The sequence below is a fragment of the Zea mays genome, chromosome 3 (assembly GCF_902167145.1).
Source record: "Zea mays cultivar B73 chromosome 3, Zm-B73-REFERENCE-NAM-5.0, whole genome shotgun sequence".
Taxonomy (NCBI): Eukaryota; Viridiplantae; Streptophyta; class Magnoliopsida; order Poales; family Poaceae; genus Zea; species Zea mays.
The window spans coordinates 107,318,770-107,338,851 of NC_050098.1; the positions used below are offsets into that span (position 1 = coordinate 107,318,770).

General features: G+C 45.8%; 1 protein-coding gene across 2 annotated transcripts; it reads right to left on the reverse strand.

The window, feature by feature from the left end:
- Positions 1 to 1,131: 1,131 nt before the first annotated feature.
- Positions 1,132 to 3,660, reverse strand: LOC103650305 (glycosyltransferase BC10). Of its 2 annotated transcripts, XM_020550260.1 has the most exons (3): positions 3,162 to 3,660; positions 2,299 to 2,826; positions 1,132 to 2,190 (listed from the first exon to the last, which is right to left on the reverse strand). In XM_020550260.1, the coding sequence occupies exons 1-3, from the start codon at positions 3,162 to 3,164 to the stop codon at positions 1,537 to 1,539; spliced, it is 1,185 nt and encodes a 394-aa protein (XP_020405849.1). In that variant the 5' UTR covers positions 3,165 to 3,660; the 3' UTR covers positions 1,132 to 1,536. The 2 variants fall into 2 exon arrangements, with proteins under 2 accessions (XP_020405849.1, XP_020405848.1); XM_020550259.1 differs by having other exon boundaries at positions 2,299 to 3,660.
- Between the last annotated feature and the right edge of the window lie 16,422 nt (positions 3,661 to 20,082).

A 20,082-nucleotide genomic window follows, 5' to 3' on the forward strand; every position in this document is an offset into this window, starting at 1 on the left:
CAAATATCATTTGTACATGTATATTAGACCCCTCCAGCTACCTTGCCGATGCATGAATGAGAAGACAGGTCAGACTTTGTCGAAACCCTCTTCGCTAGTGGAGGTATCGACCATCACTCGTCACTGTAACCCGATGGTGATCGGCGACCGTGAGCTTCCATGTTATTGTGTTCTGATACTTGAGACTTTTATTATGACTATGTATGAGATATTGTCTCTTATTAGTACTGAATGAGATGTGTCTTATTATGACTATGGATGAGACTTTTGTGATGTAACTGATGAGACTATGGGTTTAAATATTGTTATGTGATTGTGTGTGAGATGTTTTATGTGAAAATATGTTGTGCTATATAGCTATTGATATATTTGTTATGTTGTGGAATGTGGTGTAAAATAAAAATAAACAACATTTGTAATGCTGGTAAAATTAACTTCCTAGAGGCCAATTAGGCCGTAGAAAGTTAGTCAGCCGTAAGAAGTTAGTCATACGAAGTTAGTCAGCTGACGGCGTGAAGCTACTAACTTCCGAGAACCTACTAACTTCCGAGAGGCTTCTTTGGCTGTAGGAAGTTAGCTAACTTCCTAGAGGGCTCTAGGAAGTTAAGCTAACTTCTGACAAAAAAATTTCGAGAGCCAAACTTCCGACGAGATAGCTTAACTTTCGAGAGTTTAGCTAACTTGCTAGAGTTTAATGCTAACTTCCTAGGGTTTAGGCTCTAGGAAGTTCACTATTTTGGTGTAGTGAGCCATCGCAACGCACGAGCAACCAACTAATTTATGCTCTAAATGTGACTTATTATGATGGCTCGCGAGCCTAAACAAGACCGAGCAAAGCCTAATGTCACATCCTATTATATGACCGAGCCGAGGTGAGTCTGGCTCGTTAAGTGACCAAGCCACACTAAGCCGAGCCGGGCTCGATTCATTTCTAGCCCTACACTCAAGGACAGGCGACACGACGAAAGAACATGGCGGGGAGTCACGGCACACGCGAGAGCGATGATTGGATATAAAATTTGTTGGGCCATAATGGGTTGTACTTGTATGAGTTCATGGTTACAATGAACACATATAAGACTATGTTCAGCAGGTTACTCACATGATTACACAAAACACTGTTTTACACTGTAAATTATACTGGTCGCAGAGTAAAATTGAAAATAGAAGATAAACACAAAACACAATTTTATACAGTAAACTACGCTGTTAACATAGTAAAATTTAAAATAGAAGATAAAATAAAATGAGTAAGCTTGCTAGAGGTAGTCTAAATAGTTGTGTTCCGTTCGTTTGTGGGACAACAGTTTACTGAATAACATTCGTTCGTTCTTCCGGCTGTCCAGTTTCCCGTGTCTCTTCTCCTCTTTGCTGCTATCGGTGTTAACACCAGTTGAGCCCAAAAATGATGTTTCGCTACATCTATACATCGATGATGGATGACGATCGTCCAGTCTAGAGTACATATTTATACCAATCAATTATCAATCACTGGAGAAGATTCAGATTTCAGGTTGAGAGCAGAGCAGAGCAGTGTCAGCCGTATCCGAGCAACTTGGGTGCGAGGCTGAGCAGCGGGCGCAGCGTGCTGGGCGCGAACTTCCTGGCGAACAGGAAGCACACCTCCGCCGGCTGGCCGTTGTAGGTGCAGTTGCCCTGGTCCTTCCCGGGCGCCGTGAGCCGTCTGAGGAACGCCTCGTGCACGTCCTCCTCCCCGAACGTGGCCGGGTGCGCGCCGCCGCGGGACCAGTCCACCCACGTGACGCTCCGGTTGGCGATCCGCGCGGGGGCCTCGATGGACAGCACCGTGGGCAGGTAGTGCTCGTCCACGTAGCACGGCGGCCGGCAGTGGTCCCGGAACTTGGGGTAGTAGCGGCCGTCGGCGACGACGCCGACGGCGAGGTCGCGGTCCAGCTCGAACCACTGCGCGCCCTTGCGGAATTGCCCGGCGGTCACCTCGGGGCCCAGCCCGGCGCGGTACCGGCCCCGGCCGTGCGGGCCTGGGTCGTCGAACGCGCCCACGAAGCTCTCCCGCGACCGCGTCAGGTAGCTGTACACCGCCGGGAAGCCGTAGAGCGGCACGCACGACTCGGAGAGCAGCACGAAGCGCTCGTTCGCCGGGTCCAGCAGCGCGTTCGCCAGCAGCCGCCGCTCCGCGTCGCACATGCTCGCCTCGCCCCACCGAGCCACCTGTGTTGGGTTGTGTTGTGGTGTGTGTGTGTTTATTTATTACGTATTAGTTTGCAAAACTGAATGAAACTTGAAACGTACGCGGAGAAGAAAGAGGCGGGCGGGCACCTGGCTGGGCACGAGGCGGCGGTAGAAGGCGGACGCCGGCGGGAAGCCGGGGCGGTACCCCGGGGTGGCGTGCACGTACACGGAGAAGAGGCGCGCGTCCCCGGCGCCGGTGAAGAACCTGTCCCAGAGCGGCGCCAGCGGCAGCGGGCCGCGGGTGAGGAACATGAAGGCCACCTTGGGCGTCCGGCGGTACGGGTAGCGCCGGACGCCGGGCCGCCACGACGCCGCCCACAGCAGCTCCTCGTCGGTCAGGTTGTGCCACGCGGACGCGGACCCCCGCGCCCACCGCTCCAGCGGCACCTTCCCGCCGCCCGCCGGCGCGGGCAGCCGGACGTCCGGCGCGGGGACCCGAGGGAGCATGGATGACGAGTATCGCCATGAGGAGGAGAGCAGTACCACGACTGCCAGGAAACCCGTGCCCACCACCGCCACGAGGAGGAGACGACGGAGGAGCTTCAGGCCGGGCAGCGCCGCCGGCGGACGGGCGGTGCTGCCGCTGCCGCTGCCGTCTACGGCTGTTGCTGCTCCCTGCGCCATGCCGATCAGCTGAAATTAAGGGAAGATTTTTTTTTCTTTCGCTCTTTCCTTTTGTTTCAGACGAGAATACGTATGGGAATTGGTGAGTCGACCGAGGCCGTGGAATCAAAAGGATGGTGGCAGCAGAGCAGAGCAGCGGTTTTCTTTGTGAAGGAATAAATAAATAAATAAATAGATAGATAGAAACAGTTTTCGTCGCGCAGGGAAAGGGAGGAGGAATCCTGGATTCGTTGACGACGCGGCAAGAAACGTATAAAGACGACGCAGCTCCACAGCCACAGCAGCGGGAGAAAAGAGCAGAGTGGGAAGGGATCGTGGAACCGTACCATGGGAGGAGCTGCAGGTTCTGCTTCAATTCAAGAAAGAAGAGGGTCGTCTTCGTCTTCTCCGCGGGGCGGGCGCCGACAAGAGAGACGACAACGCAGATCGCAGGCAGGGGGCGCTGGAAAGGTCCCGGCTCTCAGGGAAGCACTAGGCAGGCAGGCAGGAGGTGCACTGGTGCAGTCCAAATCAGAGTCAGCGATGGCACGCCAGAATAGACTGCTTATCTTGACCAATCTGGAAAAAAATATGATAAATCTATCACAGAACACGTTAAATTTATCTTTAAAATGGAAGTGGCTAAATTTCACTAACAGATAGAGTGCATTGACGATGAATTCAACGGATGCTTCTTTGTTTCTACAGATGGGAGGACATTGACGACAAGTTCAGCGGAGGCTTCGATGCTGATGTTGTGTGGTTATTGTGTCCTTCCACGCACGGCAGCGTGATGACCATCCGTCCGTCCGTCCAGGGAAATTGACCTTGCTGTACAGGGGTGTAAACGATCCGAAGCAATCGGAAACGATATTGTTTATACAAAAATAATTGTTGGTATATCGAAATTTTTTCCGGTTTCCTATTAATTTATTTACTGACTACTATAATACGGTATTAATAGATATTTAAAATTCAAAATTTAAAACTAGAAATGATGTTGTTTTTACGAAAATGATACGGTTGTGAGGCCTTTATTATGGGAGTTTCGGTTACGGTTTTTAGTCCTAATGCTGTGGCTGTGCCCAGGGGTAGATAACCAGCCAGCTTGGCTTGGCTCGTCCGAGTTCGAGCTGGCTCGTTAAAGTAACGAGTTACAGAGTCAGCTCGGCTTGACTTGTTTACGAGCTCGAGCTGCTTCGTTTAGCTCGCGAGCCAGAGCAGAAAAAAAAAATAAAATGTACATAATAATTATTTTTTAGTTAATTTAAAACTAATTTAACAATAGAAAATAGTAATTATACTCATAGTTTCATAAACCATATCAATATAACACAAAATTAGCACAATTCATCACTCATTAATTCACAATTCACATGCATGTTCATCAGTTTAATCCATAATTATATTTGCATAGACCAAATTAATACATAGACATAGTTCATTAATCATTAGTTTAATTCATAGTCATAGACACCTCACATATATATAACATGTTCATCAATTATTCTGTAAATGATATGCATATAATTTCGTTTTGCTGGAATATGGTAGCTCGTTTAACTCGCGAGCTGACTCGTTAATGAACCGAGCTGTCTCGTTAACGAACCGAGCTAGGATGTTAGCTCAGCTCGTGAAAAAATTCAAACGAGCTGATCCGAGCCGAGTCGAGCTGACCATGAACCGAGCGATCCACGAGCATTTCGTTCAGCCCTAGCTGTGCCATGCACCTCTACCGTTTTTGTGAGAAATTTGCTATTTTGTCACTCTCAGTTGTGGACTTCTCTATTTTACCACCAGACCCATAAATCATATACACAAATGGTCCACAAGTCATAGACAGAGGGTCACATAATAGCAGAGAGCCCACGTTAGAAGGGCTAAAATAGCAATTTTTTCGTTTTTATGCACTTGTGTGTACTTAAAAGAAGTGACTCCGATCCTTGCGTACCTCTAGACCCGAGAATAAGCTACCTACCGATGGAATCACCACCAAAGCAATACCTAAATTGCTACGAGCTTTCCATTTTGTGCTTAAGTATACACTATAGAGTATAAAACACAAAAAGGCCGTTGTAACCTTGATTCAGATCCTCATTTTTATATAATTTTAGTCTTTTATTCTTTAAATGTGGAAACTGGTGCGTATAAAATATTCCTTGTAATATATGGTAGATACTATCAAATTATTACTAATGAAATTTGCCCGTAACGTTCTTTAATAGAAAAATGACCATTTTACATCTATCAACTAATAGCACGTTTGGATTGAGTTCCAAATCAGTGTGTATATATATATATTATATTAGAAGCCCTGAGCTTACAATAACTAGAGGAAGCACATGTTAGGCAGTGCAATTCGGTCGATCCGAACCAGGTCCAGACGTTTATAAAAGAAAATCCGGAGTGCTAGAGTTCAGTTTTTCACGCCCCATCCCGATTCATTAGCGACGGCGCGTGCGACGATGGCGGTTGCCCGATAGCGCGCGCGATGGTGGTCCCCCGGCCAGTGGCTGCGGTGGCCGCGGCTCCCCGACCTCGACGTGCGGTGGCGGCGGTTCCTCGATCCGGAGTAGAGGCGGCGGTTCACAGGTCGGCAGCGGTGTCTCCCCGATCCAGAGGGCGAGCGACGGCAGTGCCCTTGTGCGGGCAAGCGATGGCGTCTCCGAGGCCCCGAGGCGGCGGCACTTCCAAGGCCGGCGAGCAAGCGACGCCCCTCGATATGCGAGTAGCGACGGCGACACACGAGGCGCGAGGTTCGAGCGGCCACGGAAGATGCGAGGTGCGCGCAACGACGATCGCGCATGACATCCTCCAATCCTGCGCAGTTCGGGCGGCCCGAATGATGACATACATCTGTGCTTATGTCGTCGTCGACGTCCTCCGGCGACTACCTCCTCTGATTTGTGTTTTCTTTTCGATTATTGTGTTTTATGCCTACCACATGTATTATTTACGCTAAAAACTATACGATTTTATGCTTGAACACGAAGTTCGTATATCAGTTTGCTGCATGCATATTTTTTGCATGCACATTGAAAAGACAATTCCTTGATTTATGATGTTCGTAATTACCATAAAAAATCTAATCATTTATGTTCGTAAATGCCAGATTTATAAATATTTATGCGACGTTGTATAAGAATTTATAATCTATGTGACTCATGTCATCCAATTTTTTGCGCGCATGAACTGGAAAGGAAAATATAATCCAAAATTTACGCGCATGCAATGGAAACTCCCATGATTTGCCATAATTTTTGGATTTGTATAAAAATAGAATCGCATGCATGCGGCCTCCATATTTTTCGGATCTGCCATAAAAATAGGATCGTAATAACAACCTACTAGAGCTATCAACCTCTCACATTGGATCGATATTTATGCTTATAATTTGAGGAATTTTATGCTCAAAACTTAAGGTTTTTACGCTCCAACCTGGTAACAGATTTTTACGCAGTATACCGAATTGCATAATTATCTACATAGTGTAGCATATTTAGTATCAGTATATATCATAAAATGGTTCTTACGAGTCTAGCCGCATGGCTGTTGCAGCGATCCTAAATTTATGGAGAAAATAAAGCATTTAAAAATAGAAACTGCCACACATATCTTTCCTAAATTTATGCGCATGTAAGGGAACATGTTTGACTCATGCATGCATTTTGCCATAATTTTTGGATCTATATAAAAATAGAAACCGAATGCATGCGACCGCCTTGTTTTTCGAATCAGCCATAAAAATAGAGCTTTCAACCTCTCACATTAGCTCGGTATTTACGCTTATAATTTGAGGGATTTTATGCTTAAAACTTAAGGTTTTTACGCTCCAACCTTGAGTTGCGTCCACCAGTGAACAACATGCTAGATTTTTTACGCAGTGTACCGAATTGCATAAATACCTAGACAGTGTAGTATAATTAGTATAAGTATATATCTTAAACTAGTTCTAATGTGTTTAGCTGCATGACTGTTGGAGAGATCCTATATTTACAATTTTTTGTTTCTATGCATGCAATTCATTTCCTTTCATTGCACATTCTTTCCATTATAAATTCGTGCGCATGCAGCTGGTAACAGATTTTTACGCAGTATACCGAATTGCATAATTATCTACACAGTGTAGCATATTCAGTATCAGTATATATCATAAAATGGTCCTCACGCGTCTAGCTGCATGGATGTTGCAGCGATTCTAAATTTATGGAGGAAATAAAGCATTTAAAATAGAAACCGCCACACATATCTTTCCTAAATTTACGCGCATGCATGGGAACGTGTTTGACTCATGCATGCATTCCTTTTTTGCGCTCACAGACGTGGGGCGGGTGGCGCACCCGACAGCCTGGTTGAGTCGGCGCGCTGGGTTGAACCAGGTTGCAGGGGGCCAGGGCGTCCATTAACTATTGGAAGCCCAAGGCTTCCGTTATACCTATATATATATATATATATAGACACTACCCGTGCGTTACAACGACACATAAATTATTCAATAAAATGTTAGTACACAATACTGATTAGACAAAAATCCTATAAACAAGTAATAAAGAAAATATGTGTGTAGCAACAACACTATACCATGGAAAGAACAATCCAACATTGGCAACCCTTTTATTCTTTTGTCGCTTCATCTCGAGAAAATCATACTGATTCTATGATTAGTTCGGCCCATTAACCGGTTCCATTTAGAGCGGCAGTTTTACTGGACTTTAGGTACTACTGGCAATTGTTCAGAAATAATAAATTAGAAGATAATATTAACAAACTAATTTCACTGGTAACTATCAGCAGGAATTCATTTCTAGGCCTACAATCTTGTTCACCCTAACACAAAAAAGAGAAATGAACACTCAAAAAACATATGTTATTTATACCAAAAAAGTATAATTTCATTTATACCAAAGCCATGTCATGTGGGTAGCACTAACCCAAAGAAGAAAATGGAAAGAGGGAGAGAAGACGAAGCCACAAACTCGAAAGAAAAAGGTTCTGAACTCATCAATCTCATATATGAAATTCGATCACAATTCATAGATGAGACACACAATATATGCCTTGCTAATAAGCACAGCTTGATCTGCGACTTGTATAAAGATATATAAAATCACATGGTAAAATAGGGAATCAGGAATTGCACTTGTTTGGGAATTTAGAACAACACAGTTGCATATCGTAAACTGGAACGTTCACCAATGCACAAACTTGATGCCTGCTGCGATGAAGAGATTGGTCTGACAATTTCAAAGTAATGTCACACTTGCATCTAAATATCCGATGCAAAAAAAATACCCGTACAAAATTACAATGGCATAGCAGTATGCTTACCTCCCCACAAGAGGTAGGTTCCCAACTAATGCTGATGGTGTCCTCCTCATGCTCTGATGTTCAACATTTAGAACAACACATTTATATATAAACTAAAATGATCACCATCGCACAAACCTAATGCATGTTGCGAATAAGAGATTGGCTTGACAATTTCAAAGTAATATGTCAAACTCACATCTAAATATCTGATGCTAAAAACAAATACATGTACAAAATTACAATGACACAATAGTATGCTTACCTCTCTATAGGAGGCAGGTCCTCAACTGATGCTGATGGTTCCCTCCTCATGCCACACCTAGTTTAGTATTTCCTGTCCCAAAACATTGTGCAAAATCATTAACATGTTCCTTCGATGACTACACAAAGCTAATTGTGACAATAAATGAATATTTTACCTTAATCCTATAGTTCCTAAATTAACATCTACCGAGCACAACATAGGATGGATACATTGTTATAACTAACAAATAATGAAAAACACTATAACAATGTTGGTTAGTGTCATTTCAAACTCCACTCTAGTAGACCTACTAGATCATAATTAAACCCCATGATGAGAGAGACACACAAATTCTACTGCTAAAGTACCCCTGCACCAGATCACATGTTGAGTATCCTTAGAAATACATGGGACCCACAATACATCTCCACATGATCTAGAAATCTTGCAACCAAACCACAGGCATGACAGCAGGACATAGCTCATCCCTACACGCCAAGCCAAGCGATTAAGGATAACCGGTGGGAATAGGCTGGGTAGCGATCACACGGTTAATAAATTTTCTAGCTAACTTACTAGGAGTGACCTCACCAGCAGATAGAAAGGATAGGAGGCATGGGTGGCTGCCATAACCATGAAGACCTACACACGTCGTGGGGGCGAGTCAGGAGGCGACGCGTACCAGCCGCTGAGGAGGCAGGGCCACGACACTGTGGGGGACAGATATCCCCCGAGTCCACCAGAAGGATAAAAGACCTCACGAAAGGCCCGTGGGCCCAATAATTCGCGAGATCATCCCTTCGTGGGCCTGGGAAAGAACGCCTAGTGAAGTGGATCGACGCAAGATCAGATCGACGCAAGCCCAGACGGCCCAACGAATTCGAGCAGTGATCACAATAGTGACCCGACCGCGCAGGAGCCCCGTACATCGGAACCGAGCGGGATGGGTCGGCTGAATTATAGGAAGATAGACTCAGTCAGTTCACTATTACTTAGGTGCACGTTGTTATCATATCCACATGTAACACCCCACGGTCGAGTATATAAGGCCTAGGGGGCACCCCTTCAAGACGATCTACCTCATTACTTAGCCATCCACCCGGCTCTCTACGTCTCCAACACTAGAGAACCTCCTTGTAACCCACCACATAAAGTACTCACGCCAGGACGTAGGGTGTTACACATCTCAAAGCGGCCCGATCCTGTACACAACTATCCACTGCTTCTCATGCATCCAGCACGAACCATTGAGCTATAGTCGGTAACACCGTCCTGCTCCAAAAAGCACCTTGAAGGGCAACCCCGGGTGCGCGGTCGGACCCAAAACATCGACAGCTGGCGCGCCAGGTAGGGGCTGTGTCATTGATCCAAGCTAGCTCAATGGCCGTCACCTTCCAGCACAAGATCATCCTCCGTCCCGGGTCCGTGTACTGCTTTGGAACTATCTCGTATGTAGCGGATGAGGAGGGAACTCTTCATCGCATCGCGGATCCACCGGAGAAAAAGTCTTCCTCAAAGATCTCCGAGAAAATCGGAGCAAAGTAGGGAAAAACGCAACCTCCAGCGCTCCGAGAAAAGATCACCTTCAACAAGCTAGTAGCTGAGGGTCCGTCTACCCGGAGAACACCGCTGTCCACCTCTCCGACGGAAAAATGGACACGGATCACAAGGAGAAAAGAAGCGAATGAGGCCAAGGGTCATCAAGCTGCTCTTTCTGTGCCTCCGTCCTCAAAGGAGGACATAAAGAAGATCGTCGCGACAGCTGCTCCATTCTACCCCGACGTCCTCTTCATCGGGGGAAGAGTGGAATCGAATCCTATCTCCGACGATGAACCAACTGCACCAGGAGAAGAACCTCTTCATCGAGAGTCTCGCCAGTGGAGGAACCGACACCGAAATATTTGGCAACATCACGAGGCCGGAGAACGGGATCCGGCGCAGCCCGTACCGGGAGACGAGGTCTCAGAAGTGGGAGAAACTCCAGAAGAACGGGTCCTCAGAGAAAGAAGGAACTCTCGACGACGTGACCGTCGGCAGGCTCAAGAACAGGTCGAGTAAGAAACGAGGCAACGTCGGGAAAATCCACTCTTCGGACGCAACCTGAACCCCGACTTCGCCCGAGTCACGAACACGCCGAGTGAAGTCGATGGAGTGTTGGCTCGGATAGCTGATGGCCTCCCCCGGACTCCCGACGCCGAGGGCTATCGGCGGCTGTTCACTCAAGCAGCCAACCACCTTCTACCCCTCGCTCATCCGCCGAACGATCTACGACACACCATCAACAACCGGCGGGACGCACGGAGCTCCATCAATGCTTCGCGCGAACGTTGACACGAGAACGAAATTCGTCGCCGGGAAGAGTACGACCGGGATCACGGTATCCCAGCATGGAGTCAGGCCACCAGGACCGAGTCGGCCACAACTTCAACTGGTGGCACCACCCAGGGACGGTCAAGGCACCACGACAACCACTCCCCTCCCCGGAAAAGACATCATCACCGACGACAAGAAGACAGCTGTGGAGTATCGGCGCTTACTCCACGCCTCAGGGCCATTCAATGCCCCCCTAACTTCAAGGTCTCCAACGTCGACAAATATGAACCTAAGCAAGATCCGGGAGGCTGGCTGGCCGTATACACCACCGCTGCCCGAGCCGCGGGGGCAATCGAGGATGTGATGACCGCGTACTTTCCTATTGTCCTTGGGCAAGATGCGCTGCAATGGCTGCGACACCTACCCCGACACTGCATCGACGACTGGAGCGACTTCAGTCGGCGCTTCACCGCCAACTTCCAATCCCTCTCCGACAAACCGGCGCAACCATGGGACCTCAAATCTATCAAGCGCCGGGGGGACGAAACTCTCCGGTCATACCTCAAAAGATTCCAGACCATGAGAAATCGTATCCCCGAGGTCGCGGAAGCAGCAGAGATCGAGGACTTCTACCGGAGATCCAATGACTCAGCCTTCGTCCGAGCCATACTACAAAAGGCGCCGACCACTTCGGAGCAGCTATTTCGGGAAGCCGACCTCTACATCACCGCCGATGAACGAGCTCTAGACCTCATCGGAGGAGCAAAGCCTGCACCGACAACACCACGACACGACACGAACCAGCAACCCGACAAGCGCTGGGAGAAGAGGCCTCGTGAAGGGGTCCACGCCGCTGGACCGCCCGCCTCTCACGCCTGAGGAGGACCTCGTGGAGGCGAACACACGCTGGACGACATCCTCGACGCCCAGTGCCCGTACCACAAGGACATGCGCCACACCCTCCGGAACTGCAGAGACTTCAAGCATTCCGTGGGGAACGGCCGACCCTTCCAACCTCTACCTCCTCCCCCGCCGCGAGGAGGACCAGGAGAACCGCGACAACCCTAGCAATAGGAGGGAGGAGGTGGAGCCTTCCCGCGCGCTGACAGAGAAGTCAACGTCATCTTCGGTGGACACGGGTCGCAGGAAAGCAAGAGACAACAAAAGCTCAACGATCGTCAGATACTGGTGGCGGCTACCGGTCCTGCCGCCCCGTACCGATGGTCTGAGCACCCGATCACCTTCACCCGCGCAAATCAGTGTAATACCCAAAAGTGTAAAAGTGAAGATAGAGATGAACTCAGTATTTTGTGACCTTTATGCACCATCACATGTGAACACCATATTAAAAAAACAAATAATTAATAAGATATATGTCTCTAAATTATGCATCATGCTGGTTTTCATTTTTTGTGTGCATCTTGTGACAATATAAACATCATATGAAAAGAAATATATTAAAGTTCCAAAGGAGAATTTAGAAATTAAAAGAAAATCTAGAACTTAGCAGTGGAGGAAGAAATATTATATAACACAAAATAAATTTATAAATAAATAAATTCATCACAGATTGGGTATGTTCAAATTGTATTTTTAATCTGAGGAACATTTATCACAGGATTTGAATTTGGAATTTAAATTTAAAATGAGAAAGGGTAAACAGAAAATAAAAAGGGAACTTACTTACTCATCTTGGGCCAAATCCACTCACTCGGCCCACCTCTGTTTCATCCAGCCGGCCCATTCTCTATCTTAGTCGCGCCAGCATTTGCCGTTGAGACACTTGCATGTGGGCCCGCATGTCGGCCCCTCAATCCAGAAACTGTGCGCGCGGCAGCTGCTTTCTAAAGCACCTAAGACAATGGCGTGTGGGTCCCTGGCGTCAGGGCTTCTTCAACCTCCCAACCCCGAAACGCCCGCGCGCAGGTCCGCGTTCTGGCACTGCCAGGTGGGCCCACTGGTTAGATCTGGCTTCTTCTCCTTGTTAGCGACCGCGGACTGGAATCTCAACGAACAGCGCTGGATCTTCGCCAAGGTTGTCGCGGCTGTGCTACTTCCATCCCGATTCCGGTTCTTCGAGCACATAAGTCACCTTCCCCCTTACCTCCGTCTTCACTACGCATCAGGTTTGAACAAATTTCGTCCCTGCGTAGCCCTTCCGCCGTTCTGTGCGCACCATCCGGAACAACCTCCGCCTAGGTCGCCGGGATTGTTGCCACAACTCCAGGAAAATGCCCCTATATAACGAGCCGCAACCCCTCCTCGACTCACAACCCCTGGTCGATGTTGTGCCCCCTGGAACCCAGTCCGCCCACCGTGGACTGCTCGCCCAGCGGGGGGAAAAGGAGCTGTCGTCGTCGTCGCTCCCTACCTTCGATGCCTTTGGTGACCTTGGAGAATTCGGGGAGGGTTTCCGTGGCCGCGGGTTTTGCGCGCGTGGACTCCTCGGACGAAGAACACCACTGGGCTCGCCGTGTTCGTCGACGGTGCTTTGCGTGTGCCAGTGATCCGTGCCACGCCGTGGTCGAGCTTGCCTCCGTCACAACCACCAGTAAGTCATATCCAGTAGTCTTCGCCTTAACCTCTTGGACGTGTAGCACTAATTAGATTAGACTATTGCGGCTTTGGGTGCTTGGCGGCTATTGCCGGCCATGGCGCCGCCACTCTGCTTGGAGCGCCGCCACCGTCCCTGGCTGGAGGTGGGGGGTGGCACGATGACCGCTATTTTGGAATTCGACGGCGTAGATTAGATAAGGAATAACGCTTGGATAGGTTAGATCCTGGCGCTTGTTTTTGGATCAGACGGTCTTGATTTAATGCATACCTCGTCAGATCGTGACCGTTGGTCTTGGATCCGAAGGCCACGGGAGTGTACTGGTTCACTTAAAATCCCGATCTAATCTGGGCCGCTCAGATCAGATCTAGCGGCCGAGATCTAACCGTACCCCTTCGCGGTGCACTTTTGCATAGAGAGCCCCTCTGGAATTGCAGATTAGAACCCGCGGTCCATTATAATTATTCACTGAGTCTAGGAAAACTTACAAGCCAGCCCCTGCACTTTCCAGAAATTCGGCGCGCAGTCCAGAAAGTAGTAAAATTAGAGAATTAATTTTAGAAATTGATTTTAAATGCATAAATAATTCTATAAACTTGTATAATTCATATTAAATTCATTTTAACTCTAAATTAATTCATTCCAGTGGCATTAATTTTGTATTAATATTTTCTATCAACCAGTAACACTGTTTAGCCATGAAACTTGAATTAAAATTATTCATTTGGATTAATCTATTCTAAGCACTAAATAATTTCAGAAATTCATAACTTAATAACCGTAGCTCCGAATTTAGTGGTTCTTGTTTCTACGATCTCGTAGCAAAGCGTAGATTACTTTTACACAGTTTTATGTTTGACGTAATGTTAATTTTTTGCCTATACCATGTTTGTCTGTATTGCTACGTTTAGCAGTGAGGACACGTGTCATCTGACGAGAAAGTTGGTACCTGGAATCTCAAGTCCCAGGCAAGTTGTGCCCTTGATCACTTCTTTTTACCTACTCATGTTCTGATTAATCATAATGATCTGCATAGGTTAATTTTGATGGGACCCAATAGATTACCCTAGTTTGATTATCTTTATACCTTGTTTACCACTGAACTTTTTGGGTAGTACTTGCTAGTGCTTTATGTGGTTTTGGGTATGAAGATACATTATTCATTATCACACTTTTATTATCTGTTTATTATCACTGTTCATGATAAGATCATTATGTTAATTGGAACATGGAGAGACCACCCGGGAAAACAGTGCTACCACAAGGGTTTATGGACGCCCTTGGCTGACTAATTAGGAAAGCTAGTGGAGGACTACCTTACCTGAAAGGGGCAAGGGCAGTAGGGGAGTGGTCAGTGTAGGGAGGTCCTTGGTTGATTTTGCTGCGATGGCGGTCAGGCAAGAACCCTGCATTGGAGCTTCCTATAAACTGTAGCGGGTTTTCTGAAGCTAGTGGAACTTTGTAAAGGCCTCGTAGTGTTACCCTGCCTCGCCTCCTCGGTAGAGGTGTATGGAAGTCGTGATCCCTTGGCAGATGGGTAACATGACTTGTGGGTAAAGATGCGCAACCTCTGCAGAGTGTAAAACTGGTATACTAGCCGAGCTCACGGTCATGAGCAGCTCAGGACTCTCTGATGATAAACTTATGGAACTAAATTCAATTTGTCATATGCATTGCATCACATGTGATGTTGTTACTTTTGTTCTACTACTTAATTGGGTTGGTATTTACTTATACTTAGTAATTGCTAATAAAATTTTGACCAACTTTAAAAGCAATGCTCAGCTCTAACCATCCTCTTTGGTAAGCCTTACACTTCATGTGAGCTCCCATCTTTGGCGAGTTCATGCACATTATTCCCCACAACTTGTTGAGCGATGAACGTATGTGAGCTCACTCTTGCTGTCTCACACCCCCCACAGGTCAAGAACAGGTACCGCAGGATGAGGCGCAAGGAGGATGCTGCGATGAGTTCGTGAGAGATCTAGGCCGTCGTCTCCCAGTCAACTTTGGGTTGCTGGACCGTTGTCTCCTTATATGTAATTATTTATTTTGTATAGAACTCCTATTATATAGTAAAGTAGTGACATTCGATCCTGTGCCATGATTCATCATATGTGTGAGACTTGGTCCCAGCACACCTGGTGATTATGTTCGCGCCCAGGTCTTGGTGCCCCTAAAACCCGGGTGTGACAGAAGTGGTATTAGAGGAATGTTGACTGTAGGACGAAACTTAGATAGAACTGGACAACCAATACTTACTTACCTTTGCTACTCTGATTCTTTTCAAAACTTTTCTTAATTTTTTCTCATCTATTTCCGCTTTAGTCTGATTATTCTTACCTTTTCCTTCTAAAGACAAATGTGGATTTCACACTTTGAAATCCCGTGCCTAAAGTGACCTTTAGGAATAGGAAACCTACTCTTAGGAACAAAAAAACAAAACTATTTTTATAGTTATCCATACGCTTGAGTGTTTGTTCTTATGATATTTGTCTGATTTGGATCTTTGATTGAGTGTGAATAGTTGTGGAATAGCATCCACAATTACATCTGGGCATAAAAATAAATAAATAAAATTCATGAGATAACTAAACAACTTAGATTATCCTTCATTAAAGGGTATCTATTTCATATAGATTCTTCTTATCTTAAAAGACTTGCTCTTACCTTAATAGATCTATCTTATCTTACAAGATTCTCTCTTATCTTTATAGGTCCATTTTATCTTCAAAGATTCTCTCTTGTCTTAAAAGATATTATCTTACCTTAATAGACCCCTCCTATCTCAAAAGATTCTAACATATCCTAATAATATATATATATGCTACCCTGGTAGATCTATCTAACTTCAACCAGTCTAATCTAGTTATATCCAATCTAACATATACCCTACCTCATGTGAAGATATGTTTCTACTAAATCAGGCCCAAGAAGGTGGTTAACCTCGAAAATGAAGGATACAAGTTAAAGAAAAATCTTTGGATGAATCAAGATATACCACCCGGAATAAAAGTCTCCCTTACCTAACTCTCTTTTACCCCCAAATCCTCTCTACACCCACAGATAGATAAAGCATGATGTATCCTTGCTTCTATACCACACCTGCTATAATGGCATAAAAGGAATTTTAGGTGTATAAAAAATATAGAATTTCATAAAGATAAAGTCAGCTGGATATGCTCAACTAAAATGATATTCTTAAATAGGATTATGGAATCTAGGGTGATCTAATCCAATGTGGTCTTCTTAAACATATTAGTGGTGTTTGGACCCTTATAGCCAGGTGTAGACCAACTTAACCATAAGTATTAGAGCTAACCCAACTCCACCAAGCTACATAAACATATATATAAATTACTACTATTTGTAAGATCTAAATGTTGCTTTAGTTAGTATTCGGTATGATACTATGTTAGGTGGAATAATAAGGTCTATTTGACCCATGTGTTGCTAATAAATTATGCATCATGCTGAGATTTTTGTTTGTGCATAATGTGTTCCACGTATCTCAACTGAAGAAGTGTCTCTGTGTCCCTGAGGAACAGTTACCAATGGAAGAGCTTAGTGTTCAGGGTGATTTGACTTGCACGGAGTATCCAATCAAGATTCTTGACACTTTGACTAGAGTTATAAGAAATAAGGTGATAAAGATGTGTAAAGTGCAATAGAGTCACCACGAAGAAGATGAAGCAACATGGGAAAGAGAAGAAGAGCTTCGTATAGATTTTCCCCGTCTTTTCCCTCGATCTTCCTAAATCTCGAGGACGAGATTTTTGTTAAGGGGGGTAGGATTTGTAATACCCAAAAGCGTAAAAGTGAAGATAGAGATGAACTCAGTATTTTGTGACCTTTATGCACCATCACATGTGAACACCATATTAAAAAAACAAATAATTAATAAGATATATGTCTCTAAATTATGCATCATGCTGGTTTTCATTTTTTGTGTGCATCTTGTGACAATATAAACATCATATGAAAAGAAATATATTAAAGTTCCAAAGGAGAATTTAGAAATTAAAAGAAAATCTAGAACTTAGCAGTGGAGGAAGAAATATTATATAACACAAAATAAATTTATAAATAAATAAATTCATCACAGATTGGGTATGTTCAAATTGTATTTTTAATCTGAGGAACATTTATCACAGGATTTGAATTTGGAATTTAAATTTAAAATGAGAAAGGGTAAACAGAAAATAAAAAGGGAACTTACTTACTCATCTTGGGCCAAATCCACTCACTCGACCCACCTCTGTTTCATCCAGCCGGCCCATTCTCTATCTCAGTCGCGCCAGCATTTGCCGTTGAGACACTTGCATGTGGGCCCGCATGTCGGCCCCTCAATCCAGAAACTGTGCGCGCGGCAGCTGCTTTCTAAAGCACCTAAGACAATGGCGTGTGGGTCCCTGGCGTCAGGGCTTCTTCAACCTCCCAACCCCGAAACGCCCGCGCGCAGGTCCGCGTTCTGGCACTGCTAGGTGGGCCCACTGGTCAGATCTGGCTTCTTCTCCTTGTTAGCGACCGCGGACTGGAATCTCAACGAACAGCGCTGGATCTTCTCCAAGGTTGCCGCGGCTGTGCTACTTCCATCCCGATTCCGGTTCTTCGAGCACATAAGTCACCTTCCCCCTTACCTCAGTCTCCACTACGCATCAGGTTTGAACAAATTTCGTCCCTGCGCAGCCCTTCCGCCGTTCTGTGCGCACCGGCCGGAACAACCTCCGCCTAGGTCGCCGGGATTGTTGCCACAACTCCAGGAAAATGCCCCTATATAACAAGCTGCAACCCCTCCTCGACTCACAACCCCTGGTCGATGTTGCGCCCCCTGGAACCTAGTCCGCCCACCGTGGACTGCTCGCCCAGCGGGGGGAAAAGGAGTTGCCGTCGTCGTTGCTCCCTACCTTCGACACCTTTGGTGACCTTGGAGAAATCGGGGAGGGTTTCCATGGCCGCGGGTTTTGCGCGCGTGGACTCCTCGGACGAAGAACACCATTGGGCTCGCTGTGTTCGTCGATGGTGCTTTGCGTGTGCCAGTGATCTGTGCCACGCCGTGGTCGAGCTTGCCTCCGTCACAACCACCAGTAAGTCATATCCAGTAGTCTTCGCCTTAACCTCTTGGACGTGTAGCACTAATTAGATTAGAGTATTGCGGCTTTGGGTGCTTGGCGGCTATTGCCGGCCATGGCGCCACCACTCTGCTTGGAGCGCCGCCGCCATCCCTGGCTGGAGGTGGGGGGTGGCACGATGACCGCTGTTTTGGAATTCGACGGCGTAGATTAGATAAGGAATAACGCTTGGATAGGTTAGATCCTGGCGCTTGTTTTTGGATCAGACGGTCTTGATTTAATGCATACCTCGTCAGATCGTGACCGTTGGTCTTGGATCCGAAGGCCACGAGAGTGTACTGATTCACTTAAAATCCCGATCTAATCTGGGCCGCTCAGATCAGATCTAGCGGCCGAGATCTAACCGTACCCCTTCGCGGTGCACTTTTGCATAGAGAGCCCCTCTGGAATTGCAGATTAGAACCCGCGGTCCATTATAATTATTCACTGAGTCTAGGAAAACTTGCAAGCCAGCCCCTGCACTTTCCAGAAATTCGGCGCGCAGTCCAGAAAGTAGTAAAATTAGAGAATTAATTTTAGAAATTGATTTTAAATGCATAAATAATTCTATAAACTTGTATAATTCATACTAAATTCATTTTAACTCTAAATTAATTCATTCCAGTGGCATTAATTTTGTATTAATATTTTCTATCAACCAGTAACACTATTTAGCCATGAAACTTGAATTAAAATTATTCATTTGGATTAATCTATTCTAAGCACTAAATAATTTCAAAAATTCATAACTTAATAACCGTAGCTCCGAATTTAGTGGTTCTTGTTTCTACGATCTCGTAGCAAAGCGTAGATTATTTTTACGCAGTTTTATGTTTGGCGTAATGTTAATTTTTTGCCTATACCATGTTTGTCTGTATTGCTACGTTTAGCAGTGAGGACACGTGTCATCTGAAGAGAAAGTTGGTACCTGGAATCTCAAGTCCCAGGCAAGTTGTGCCCTTGATCACTTCTTTTTACCTACTCATGTTCTGATTAATCATAATGATCTGCATAGGTTAATTTTGATGGAACCCAATAGGTTACCCTAGTTTGATTATCTTTATACCTTGTTTACCACTGAACTTTTTGGGTAGTACTTGCTAGTGCTTTATGTGGTTTTGGGTATGAAGATACATTATTCATGATCACACTTTTATTATCTGTTTATTATCACTGTTCATGATAAGATCATTATGTTAATTGGAACATGGAGCGACCACCCGGGAAAACAGTGCTACCACAAGGGTTTATGGACGCCCTTGGCTGACTAATTAGGAAAGCTAGTGGAGGACTACCTTACCCGAAAGGGGCAAGGGCAGTAGGGGAGTGGTCAGTGTAGGGAGGTCCTTGGTTGATTTTGCTGCGATGGCGGTCAGGCAAGAACCCTGCATTGGAGCTTCCTATAAACTGTAGCGGGTTTTCTGAAGCTAGTGGAACTTTGTAAAGGCCTCGTAGTGTTACCCTGCCTCGCCTCATCGGTAGAGGTGTATGGGAAGTCGCGATCCCTTGGCAGATGGGTAACATGACTTGTGGGTAAAGATGCGCAACCTCTGCGGAGTGTAAAACTGGTATACTAGCCGAGCTCACGGTCATGAGCAGCTCAGGACTCTCTGATGATAAACTTATGGAACTAAATTCAATTTGTCATATACATTGCATCACAGGTGATGTTGTTACTTTTGTTCTACTACTTAATTGGGTTGGTATTTACTTATACTTAGTAATTGCTAATAAAA

Bases quoted from the DNA above. Each gene is read 5' to 3' on its own strand.
- LOC103650305 (XM_020550259.1), bottom strand. From the start codon at position 2,835: ATGGCGCAGGGAGCAGCAACAGCCGTAGACGGCAGCGGCAGCGGCAGC. The intron at 2,191-2,298 runs GTGCCCGCCCGC...AACCCAACACAG, and splicing joins GCCGCCTCGTGCCCAGCCAG to GTGGCTCGGTGGGGCGAGGC.